General features: G+C 38.1%; 1 protein-coding gene across 1 annotated transcript in view; it reads right to left on the reverse strand.

Moving 5' to 3' along the window:
* LOC126457096 (WD repeat and FYVE domain-containing protein 2) overlaps positions 1-12,837 on the reverse strand; it is a 77,652-nt gene that overhangs the window by 46,909 nt on the left and 17,906 nt on the right. Inside the window, exon 2 of the mRNA XM_050093125.1 lies at positions 1,399-1,540. Within this exon, the coding sequence (XP_049949082.1) occupies positions 1,399-1,540 (142 nt within the window). The remainder of the gene's footprint in view (positions 1-1,398; positions 1,541-12,837) is intronic.

The raw sequence follows: 12,837 nt of genomic DNA on the forward strand, positions 1-12,837 counted from the left end.
CAGATAAAGCACGATTTAAAAAGAGTTTGAAAGACTTTTTGATAGGCAACTCCTACTCCATAGATAAATATCTTAACAGAGACTGTTAAGCCTGCTTAAGTAAAAACATCTGTTAGATTTCAGTTTTGACAGCACTTGGTCACAACAGTCAAGATTAAGTATTTTGTGTATGATAAATTTATTAATAGTGCATAATAGTGTTTCATTCTAACAGCATGTTAATTCTGTAAATATTAGCTGCTCCAGTTTACCGCATTGTATTCATCTATTTTTGACAGTTTCCTGACAAATGATCATGGTAGTAAGTACGAGGGCTATCCACAAAGTACATTACGTTTTGGAATTAAAAATAAATAAAGTATTAGAAATTTTTTTTATTATATACAGATAAAAGCCACACTTAAATACTACTTTTCTACATAGTTGCCATTTAAATTAAGGCACTTATCGTAGTGATGGACAATCTTGGAAATTCCTTCGTCGTAAAATTCGGCCGCCTGCACCTTCTACCACTTGGCGACTGTCTTTTGGGGCAGGAAAGGTGTGATTTTTGTGGATTTCCTGGAAAGAGGCACTACAATAAACTCTCAAAGGTATTGCCAAACTCTGCACAACCTCAGAAGAGCAATACAAAACAAGTGCAGGGGAAAGTTGGGCTCAAAGATGTTGCTGATTCATGACAACGCCTGGGCCCACACAGCAAATGCCACTCGTGAAGTTCTCGAATCTTAAGTGGGAGTTGTTTCCTCATCCGCCGTACAGTCCCGACCTGGCACCGAGCGACTTCCACTTATTCCCAGCAATGAAGAAGTGGTTGGCTATGCAGCGTTTTGATGACGATGCACAGCTTCAAGAAGAGGTAACCACGTGGTTGAAGGCGCAGGCGGCTGAATTTTACGACAAAGGAATTTCCAAGCTCGTCCATTGCTACGATAAGTGCCTTAATTTAAATGGCAACTATGTAGAAAAGTAGTATTTAAGTGTGGCTTTCATCTATATATAATAAAAAAAAAATTCCAATACTTTATTTATTTTTAATTCCAAAACGTAATGTACGTTGTGGATAGCCCTCGTATTACATTCAAATGTTTTATGTTATATTTTTCTGACATGTTCCACACCCAAGGAATCATCTCATTTTTTGGGTCTACGGAACGAAAACTGAATCTAATCTAAACCTAATCTAATCTAATCTAAAGATAAAAATTGACATCTGTGTGCCATTTACATTTGCAGTTCTCTCTCTTAAATATTTGAAAAATAACTTGGGATTTGGAATTACAAAAGAAAAGATAGTTCAACTTGTTTTGTGCATTAAATGCACCTGGACTTACAGATAAAATTAAAAAAATATTTTGTATACCTGAATGAAAATTATATATAGACATTGTGACTTACAGATACGGAGCCACTTTCAATCCCTACAAAAAGCTGCCTTGTTTCCACACAGTAAAAGAGTGCTGTGGCCCCAGCTGGCATGTAATGGCAAATGCTGGGCCAGTACTGGCCACTATCTCTCTTCAGCCAAATTCGCACAGTCCTGAAAATATGAACGAATTTCGTTAATCCAAATGTTTCTGGAAAAATCAACCATTATGTTTAATTTGTATTCAAACATAATCAAAATCGCTGACTTTCTCCATGAAAGTTTACCTGCCAAATGACAAATCTATATTTATTAGGTCTCTATTCGACAAAATTTAACTCTCTATGGATGAATTCAACAAATCTGTAATGCTTACAATAAATTACTGTAAATGTACAGTGGGAAGCATTTTCTAGTAATTGCCACATGTCACATACTTGTAAAACTAAGTTTACAAGTGCACAAAATAGTTCCAAACCGTGAAAATTTTATTGAACCACTTGAGCAGTTGCATCTTGGGAGTTCCAAATAATGTGGACATATTTAAAAAAATATTATATGACGATGATAATTTAGAGGTACAGCTGGATAAACAATTTTTGTGATAAACTTAATTACGAAATTGTAAGAGTATTTTTAAAACACTACAAATTTGTCAGATTAAGCGTTCACAAGAAAACTGCTGATTTTTACCGAAAATGAATCCAATTGCAATTTTTATGGAATAAATAGAAGTGTACTGATTCTTGTAGCTGTTGGAGCAGATGACGAGTGTGATTGTATGGTTGTAGCTGTTACCTTTGAGTTAGTACTGTTGTGGTATTTAGAACTGTTTCTGCATAAGTAGTTTTCAAAATACGTAATTTGGTAGACATTTTCTGTAACTTTCAGAGCTAACTGAGGAAGATGATAATATTCCTTATACAGACAACACTTCAGTTGCTTCAAGATCATGTGAAGCTGTTAGATGGAGACCAGTTTGGGTAAACATTAGTAATGGCAGCAGTGCTTTTGGCCAGAGTATCCAAGATCCAATACCATACTCTAGTGAAATCAAAGGACCTATTGACTACTTCACAACACTTCATTGACAGTCATCTTCTGGAACAAACAGCACAACAGTTGTAATGGCACTCTTTATAAAAGAATCAAGGCAACACTCTCCATCTGACAGTCAGTAAAATGGAACATTTAATTGGAACAGCTTTCATATGTCAGTTGTCACTGTGCCACTTAATGGATTATATTGTTTTACTTCATTTTGTGTACCTTGTGTAGCAGATATGATAAGTCAAGGCAAGTGGAAGAATATACAGTCCAATCTCCACTTTAATAACCACAGCATTACGGAAGGTTTAGAAAATGTGAACAGAGACCTTTTCGAGCTCTGACCACTCCAACAGCTGTCAAGGGCATGTCTAGTTCAACATATGGGGGAATTCCAAATACATCACATAGCCACAACAAACAAAAGTACCACAGAAATTCTGGACGTGAGAACATGCTAAGTATTCTTCCAATCCAACTATTACTTGCTACAACTAAACATTATTAGGTTAATCCCAAGAAACAGAACGACAACACAGAATAAAATTACAAGACCAGACCCATTTGAGGACAAACAAAGACAAAATTATTGAAGAAATTAATCAAAATACAACTTCACGAAGGCAATGTATTGGGGTCAACCTCGCAGGAAAAACAAACATAGATAGTGAACACAACTTGTGATTAGGCCAATGAATACAGACTTCAGGCACGGAAGAAGTTTAGCAGTAACAGAACAAAAGAAACACTGCAGGATTCCACACAGTCCACAAAATATCCACAGAAGGTATTAAGAGAGTGATAAGGGCACAGTATAAAAGTAAACTAAATGTAATCAAGAATGACTTCATGAGAAATTTCTACAGTACATTCATGGAAAATATAAAGCTTATCAGCCTCCAAGTACCTGCTTTACAAGAACCAATCAATCTCTTGAAATAAATACTACAGAAAACTGTAACGTTCTTAAAAAGTACTTTGATAAACACTTTAACTGCAAGAAGCTTAAAGAAAAATCTCACTTCATGAAAATGACAAAAGTAAAAGGGATTCAGTTAGGACAAACACAGGCAAACAAGACAATCATAAAATGCTTAGCATTTGCAGATGACATGACAATACTCAGCAACAATAGACAAGAAGTACTGAAGCATTGGAATACAAAAAAAATCTACCAAATTAGGTCTATAGATATCACATGAAAAAAAACAATACTTGGAAAGAAAAAATGCCACACAAACCACGCACATAAATACAGAAAGCCTAACAGATTGGAAAAATTTAAGTATCTATGGGAATATAGACAAATCTATATCTATACTTCACAAGCCACCATACAGTGTGTGGCTGTCTATATGCCTCAGTGTGAGCCCTAATTTCTAGAATCTTATCTTCAAGGTCCTTATGCAAAATTTATGTTGGTGGCAGTAGAATCATTCTGCGGTCAGTAGAATCATTCAGCAGTCAGCTTCAGTTATTGGTTCTCTTAAATTTTCTCAATAGTGTTCCTTGAAAAGAACATTGTCTTCCATTTATGGATACCCATTTGAATTCCTGAAGCTTCTCCATAATACTTGCATGTTGTTCGAACCTATCAGTAACAACTCTCACAGCCCACCTCTGAAATGCTTCAATTTCTTCCTTTAATCTGATCCCAACACTTGAGCAGTACTCCAGGATGGCTCTCACTAGTGTCCTATATGCAGGTCTCCTTCCAAAATCCACCCAACAAACAGGAAGTCGACCATTCACCTTTTGTACCACATTCCTCTCCTGCTCATTCCACTTCATATCATTCTGCAACATTATACAGAGTTACTTAAAAAGCAGGACACCACTAATGCTCTATCCGAATATTAAGGGTTTCTCTTTTTACTCATCCACATTAACTTACATTTTCCTACATATAGAGCTAGTTGCCATTCATCACACCAATTGAAATTTTGCCTCAGTCATCTTCTATCCTCTCACAGTCACTCAACTTCGACACCTTCTTGTACACAACAGCATCATCAGCAAACAATCACAAACTGCTGCCCACCCTGACCACCAGATCATTTACAAATATAGAAAATAACTGTGGTCCTATCACACTTCCCTGGGGTACTACTGATGATGAACACTTGCTGTTGAGGGCAACACACTGGGTTCTATTACTTATAAAGTCTTTGAGCCACTCTCATATCTGAGAATCTATTCAATATGCTTCTACCTCCATTAACAGTCTGCAGTGGGACACCACGCCAATTGCTTTCTGAAAATCTAGAAATATGGAATATGTCTGTTGCCCTTCATCCACAGTTTGCAGGATATCGTGTGAGAACAGGGCAAGTGGAGTTTCACACAAAGATCCTTTTTAAAAACATGCTGATTCGTGGATATAAGCTTCTCAGTCTCTAGAACATTTATTATATTTGACCTGAGAATACATCCTAGAATTCTGCAGCAAACCAACGTGAAGGATATTGGTATGTAATTTTTCATGACCATTCTTTTACCTTACTTATTTACAGGCACCACCTACACTTTTTTATAGTTGCTTGGGACTTTGCACTGTGCGAGAGATTTGCAATAACTGCAAGCTAACTAAGGGGCCAATGCTGTAGAGTACTTCCTGTAAAACTAAACTTGTATTCCATACATACCTGGCAACTTCTTTGTTTTCAACACTCTCAGTTGTTTCTCTGTGCCTGGGGTGCTTATTACTATGTCGTCCATATGGCAGTCAGTCTGATGGTCAAATGATGGTATGTTTTTATGAATCTCTTTTTGTGAAAGATTTCCAATTTCACTAATATCAGGTTTCTCAAAAATCTTGGAAATGCTAATGTATAATAGATTAGTTGATTATCTGGACAAATACAACATTCTCAGACCTTCACAGCACAGTTTCAGAAAGAGTAAATCTACGGAATCAGCAATTGCCAGTCTGACAAAATACATTATACAGTCCTTAGATGAAAAACAAGTTCTATCTGCAATGTTTCAACATCTCATCAAAGCATTCGACACTACTGACCATGAAAGACTGAAAAGAAAATTGGAAAACTATGGCATTCGAGGGTAAGCAGGGAAGTGGATAGAATCACACCTATGCAACAGGAAGCAATGTGCATCAGTAGGGGGTGCATATGAGTCAGAAACCAAAACCATCAAATATGGCGTGCCACAGGGATCGGTAATGGGGCCATTCTGTTTGTTAATGACATTAAGTGTTGAAGAGAAAGATACTGTATGCAGCTGACATGACAATACTGAACAATGACCAAACTGTGACACAGCTTGAGAGAAGAGCACAGCAGCTCAATGGCTCCTGGAAAATGGATTGTTTTAAAACTAAAAAGGACTATGTATGCAGGGTTCAGAAATAAAGGGAAGGCTGGCACTTGGGTTTAGAGGTGGCTGAAATGAGACTAGAAGAAGTAGAATCCACTAGATTCTTAGGTATTGCTGTGATAACAAGCTGAAATGGAAACTACTTACTAATTCTGTACATAAGAAACTCAGCTCCATCATATTTATAATGAGGTAGCTATCACAGTATGCAGACAAACAGCTTCTGTGCACAGTATACCATGGACTCTTCAAACAATACCCGCAGTATGGAGTGATAATGTTGGGAAACTCAAACATTCAAGAAATAAAAAGGGTGTTTACATTACATAAAAAGAGCAATCAGTATCATATTCAGAAGAAAGACTTCTGAAACATGCATATACTGCTTCAAAAGACTAGACATCTTAACTTTTTCCTCCTTGTGTATATAAAGGTATCAGATAGATTATATAATGGTAAGACAGAGATTTAGGAACCAGGTTTTAAATTGTAAGACATTTCCAGGGGCAGATGTGGACTCTGACCACAATCTATTGGTTATGAATTTTAGATTAAAACTGAGGAAACTGCAAAAAGGTAGGAATTTAAGGAGATGGGACTAGGATGAACTGACTAAACCAAAGGTTGTACAGAGTTTCAGGGACAGCATAAGGCAACAGTTGACAGGAATGGGGGAAAGAAGTACAGTAGAAGAAGAATGGGTAGCTTTGAGGGATGAAATAGTGAAGGCAGCAGAGGATCAAATAGGTAAAAAGACGAGGGCTAGTAGAAACCCTTGGGTAACAGAAGAAATATTGAAGTTAATTGATGAAAGGAGAAAATATAAAAATGCAGTAAATGAAGCAGGCAAAAAGGAATACAAACGTCTCAAAAATGATATCGACAGGAAGTGCAAAATGGCTAAGCAGTGATGGCTAGAGGACAAAAGTAAGGATGTAGAGGCTTATCTCACTAGCGGTAAGATAGACACTGCCCACAGGAAAATTAAAGAGACCTTAGGAGAAAGGAGAACCACTTGCATGAATATCAAGAGTTGATGGAAACCCAGTTCTAAGCAAAGAAGGGAAAGCAGAAAGGTGGAAGGAGTATATAGAGGGTCTATACAAGGGTGATGTACTTGAGGACAATATTATCGAAATGTAAGAGGATGTAGATGAAATGGGAGATATGTTACTGCGTGAAGAGTTTGACAGAGCACTAAAAGACCTGAGTCGAAACAAGGCCCCCGGAGTAGACAACATTCCATTAGAACTACTGATAGCCTTGGGAGAGCCAGTCCTGACAAAACTCTACCATCTGGTGAGCAAGATGTATGAGACAGGCGAAATACCCTCAGACTTCAAGAAGAATATAATAATTCCAATCCCAAAGAAAGCAGGTGTTGACAGATGTGGAAATTACCGAACTATCAGTTTAATAAGTCACAGCTACAAAATACTAATGCGAATTCTTTACAGACAAATGGAAAAACTGAGAAGCCGACTTGGGGAAGATCAGTTTGGATTCTGTCGAAATGTTGGAACGTGTGAGGCAATACTGACCCTACGACTTGTCTTAGAAGAAAGATTAAGGAAAGGCAACTCAACGTTTCTAGCATTTGTAGACTTAGAGAAAGCTTTTGACAATGTTGATTGGAATACTCTCTTTCAAATTCTGAAGGTGACAGGGTTAAAATACAGGGAGCGAAAGGCTATTTACAATTTGTACAGAAAGCAGATGGCAGTTATAAGAGTCGAAGGGTATGAAAGGGAAGCAGTGGTTGGGAAGGGAGTGAGACAGGGTTGTAGCCTATCCCCGATGCTATCCAATCTGTATATTGGGCAAGCAATAAAGGAAACAAAAGAAAAGTTTGGAGTAAGTATTAAAATCCATGGAGAAGAAATAAAAACTTTGAGGTTCACTGATGACATTACAATTCTGTCAGAGACAGCAAAGGACTTGGAAGAGCAGCTGAACGGAATGGACAGTGTCTTGAAAGGAGGGTATAAGATGAACATCAACAAAAACAAAACAAGGGTAATGGAATGTAGTCAAATTAAGTCGGTTGATGCTGAGGGAATTAGATTACGAAATGAGACACTTAAAGTAGTAAAGGAGTTTCGCTATCTGTGGAGCAAAATAACTGATGATGGTTGAAGTAGAGAGGATATAAAATGTAGAATGGCGATGGCAAGGAAACCGTTTCTGAAGAAGAAAAATTTTATAACATCGAGTGTAGATTTAAATGTCAGGAAGTCGTTTCTGAAAGTATTTGTATGGAGTGTAGCCATGTATGGAAGTGAAACATGGACGATAAATAGTTTAGACAAGAAGAGAATAGTAGCTTTCGAAATATGGTGCTACAGAAGAATGCTGAAGATTAGATGGGTAGATCACATAACTAATGAGGAGGAATTGAATAGAATTGGGGAGAAGAGGAGCTTGTGGTATATATCGAAATGTAAGAGGATGTCTTTCCGATATACGTTCCATGACTCATTAAATATCTCAGAACTTTCAATTGTGCGTTTAAGCCAGCTCTCGATTCCAAGAACAATCTGAGTCCAAGAACTTTCCTGGAGGGCAGTATATACACACACTACAGGTCACAAAAGGCAGTGCAGAGTGGACTACAAATGCTAGTGTATAACCCACAACACACGAAGGAAGAATGGCATACAAAGCATACCCTACAGAGTGATAGTGCTTGAAAAAGGACCCCAGTACTCAGGTATCAAATTACTAACAAGTCTGCCTAAAAAACTGCATGACAATGTACATGACACTAAGTTTTCAAATAAACTAAAAGACTACCTGGTGGAAAAAGAATTCTACAGTGTAGGTGAGTACAGCTCACATTAAATTTGTAAATACTGTTAATTATAATCAATGATGTTAGAATTGTAGGAAGTATGTGATAATGAAGGTTTTTGTATTTTTGACTTTTCCTATATTACACATACATTCATTGTACACCATGTAATCCTACAGTACCAAATAAAATAGCTATGAGGTCAAAGACATTTCCATAGTGTGTGGGCTCCCAAACTAGCTAAGACTGTCTTACGTGCCCCCAGAATGAATCCATAGATGCCCTAGTCTACACTCCATAGGTTGTTGTTGCCTCCAACAAGTATTGCATGACCTGGATACTGAATAGACTTTCTTTGAATGACTCTAGACCTGTCACAGAGAAAAAGGACGGCTGGTAGAGATCTGTTATATGCAGCCAGGTAAGTTCACTGTCACACTCAATTTCAACCACAATAGAGAGAATAATTTATTCAACTGTAATAAAAACTGCCCCCTCCCATGGAGCCTAATCTGTCTTTCCGATATACGTTCCATGACTCATTAAATATCTCAGAACTTTCAATTGTGCGTTTAAGCCAGCTCTCGATTCCAAGAACAATCTGAGTCCAAGAACTTTCCTGGAGGGCAGTATATACAGGAACTATTTTACAAATACTGCAGCAATTTACTGATAAAATTTTGACAGTCTAAGTGTCTTTACACTGAACACAGTCTGACTTTTATACCTGCATATCGACTGGTGAGTGTTAATCAGAGTTCCTCAAACTAGTGCCTAGCCTAAAAAACTCCATGGGACTCCACAAGTCCTCTGCTATCCGAATAGGTGTCTTCTTTATGCACTCACCCCTGACCTGTCAAGGGGGAGTCCTGCAAATCTTCACCTGATTGCGCAGGTCCAGGAATCTATAACCAAGACTGTTAGTGTTGACGAAGTCATTGGTTGAGACCCTCCAATTAGCTCCAAACCAAAGGAAACCAAACAACTCCAGGCACAATGTTGCAAATTACAAGATCTGCTTGCACCCCATACGCGAGGCCAGCAGCCTTCACCATATCTGCCTGTACAAACTGACAATGGCCTCAGAACCCAAGCAACAAGCAACGCTGTGCTGACATGAGCCACAACTTGCAGATGATTGCACCCTCCATATTCAATAGCCACAGGAAAGGCTACCTCCACAACTTGAATGAGGCCCCCTGGCAGACAGAGTGCTTGTTGGCTTTCTTTTCAGCCCTGAATGCTATCTTCCTAAGGAGCTCCATAATGTGCCTAATGTTGGAGCTCCCAAAACTACCAATTCCCTGGCCACAAGTGCATACTTGAACCCTGCTGAACAATCGGCCCTCCTCCTCGAGCAATGTGAACACATTATCATTACCCACTCACCCTGCTGTGAGGATAGATCCACAGTGTTGGTTACACTAGGAGGTGCCTTGGCAGCAGAGCCCATGGGCAAAAGGCGAACAAGCAACACCTGGGGTGTCCCACGTGACATCAGATTTTCCACCATCGCTGCATTCTGAGGTAGCAGCTGGAATGCAGTGAACCGAAACCAAAAGTGCTTTTGGCCGTTCACGAACTGCCACCAGTTTCTCCTGGGTTTACACACAGCATGCACACATCCTTTCCATGCTAACAATACTAACTGAAGAAGTAAACTATAAAAGCAGACAGAAATCTAAGTAGACTGCCTGGGTTTACACTTACAGATAAAAGTGCAAGATTAAACCTCTTAAATAGAAAAACAGATATAAAATTGAAGAAATATACTAATAGTAAATCACAGGGAAAACTATAAGTAACTTCCAGCTCTGGAGATTTTAACAGGTGACCGTAGAGTGTCTGACAGTCTGGCTTACTAAACAAATGGATGCTTGTTTTCAAAACAAAGTAAATGAGCAACTACTACATTACAGGGTGAATGAATTTACACATACAAAACAGGATATTAGACCTCTTAAACAGAAAAAAAATTGTGATTAATTTAAGAAATATATTGCACATAACATAACAGGGAAAGCTAAATACGAGAATCAAACATGGTCCAATGAAAAATGAACAGAAAAACTTGTCACAGACAGGTCAGACTTGGGCATTACAATGGTACTACCTCAAACAACAACAATCAAAACATCAGGTGTGACAGGGACAGACAAAAAGGAATGTAAAATCATACGAAAATTGTTTGGAGCAAGAGACAGAGATGGCATGTTCATGAAGAGATGAACCAAAGAATTACGTGAGCACAAGACAAGATCAGGAAACGCCAACTAACATTCTATGGACACATACATAAAATGAACAACAATGGTAGTTAAATAGCTCAATAAAAAAATTTAAAAAAAACAAAATTAAAAAAACTGTTGGCTTCAAGTAGCAGAAGAAGACCTAAAATAAGCAGGAATCAACAAGGAAATGATAAACGAAAGACAGAAATTTAGAAACACAATTATTAACATGAAAAGTGAAGCAAAAGAAAGAAAAAAATGGGGAAAAATTGTACAAAACGAAGGAAACAGAAACAGCTGGGTCATTCCATGTGAAACTGACCAATAGAGAACTAAATTTGAACATTGTTGATTTAGAATTTTGTTTTGTCATTTTATTCTACCTTTCAAATAAGATAAAATCCAAAATTAATTTTTTATGAAATTTCTTTTTTGTCTTTTTAATTTTTAAAGTTCCTGAAATTGTGTGATTTTTGCCATGCTTCAAAACCTTAAAATGGCCATCTCTCAAGAAGCTTATTACAGGTGTTAAAATATGTACCGGTTGTCCAAACTCATTAAAATACTCAACTTTCCCAAACCAAAACTTTTTTAAAATTTTGATAATTTCAAAATCTGAATTTTGTTATTTTCGAAAAAAACATGTTAATCATATATTTGCTAATGTGCTTGCCAAATTTCACAATAATATTCCAAAGGAAACACATGAACAACAATTTGGGAACTGTGAGTCCACCTTGATGCAAAACACATTTTGTTATTTATTTACTTATTTATTCCTCCTAATTTCAGTGACAAATATCACCATCATCAGCGGGTTGTTTAAATCTAAAACACACAGAAAATAGCGTAGTTATAAAACACTGTAACACATTATTACATTTAAATTGATAGATAAAAAAATCTACTCATCAAGCAGTGGCAAAACACACACACAAAAGAATATTATAATTAGGCAAGCTTTCAGAGCCAGTGGCTCCTTCAGGCAGAAGGGTTGAATGGGAAGAAAGAGGGATGAACGAATAGGACTGGAGACGTCTAGGAAAAGGGGTAGATTTTTGGAAAAGTCGCCCAGAACCGTGGCTCAGGGGAGACTTACCGCAGGGGATGAGAAGGTAAGACTGACTGTTGGGGACTGCATCAGATGAGATTTGAAAACCTGAGAGCTTTAAGATGGAAGACAGGGTAATATGCAAGACATATATGAGTTAATAAGAGCAAACAGCTAAGAGCGTTGTACATAACAGGGGTGGGAGGGGGGGGGGGGCGGCAGTGAAAAATAGATGGAAAAGACAATGGAAGATGTAGAAAACTAAAATGGAGTGAAGAAAAAGAGTAGTTACTGTGAAGAAATGCTGAGACAGAAGAACTTAATGTAAAGTAAGGCCAGGTGGCTGGTGAGAACCAAGGACATGTTGTAGCACTAGTTTCCATCTCCGGAGATCTGAGATACTGGTGTCTGGGGGAAGAATTCAGATGGCACGTATTGTGAAAGAGGCACCTAGGTCACGATTGTCATGTTGTACAGCATGCTCTGCAACAGGACATTGTGTGTTGCCAGTATACACCCTCTGTCAATGTCCGTTTATTCTAATTGATAATTTGGTGTTAGTAATGCTGATGTGAAAGGCCAAACAGTGTTTAAATAACAGCTGATATATGACGTGTCATTTCTCAGGTGGCTCTCCCTTTGATAGTGTATGTTTTGCCAGTTACAGGACTTCTGTAGGTGGTGGTAAGAGGGTGCATAGGACAAGTCTTGCAGTGGGGGGTGGTCACAGGGGAGGAACCGTAGGGTAGGGAAATGGGTGCAGAAGGAGCATAGGTCTGACAAGAATATTGTGGAGATTGGGAGGGCTCCTACCCCTGTGACCGTCCCCATTACAAGATTTGCCCTATGTACGCTCCTACCACCACCTACAGCAGTCCTGCAACTGTCAAAATATACACTATCAAAGGGAGAGCTACCTGTGAAATGACACGTCATATATCAGCTGTTATGCTAACACAGTTCGGCCTTTTACATCAGCATGACTACCACCAAATTATCAATTATGATGAACGGG

Source organism: Schistocerca serialis, chromosome 2, assembly GCF_023864345.2.
Source record: "Schistocerca serialis cubense isolate TAMUIC-IGC-003099 chromosome 2, iqSchSeri2.2, whole genome shotgun sequence".
NCBI lineage: Eukaryota > Metazoa > Arthropoda > Insecta > Orthoptera > Acrididae > Schistocerca > Schistocerca serialis.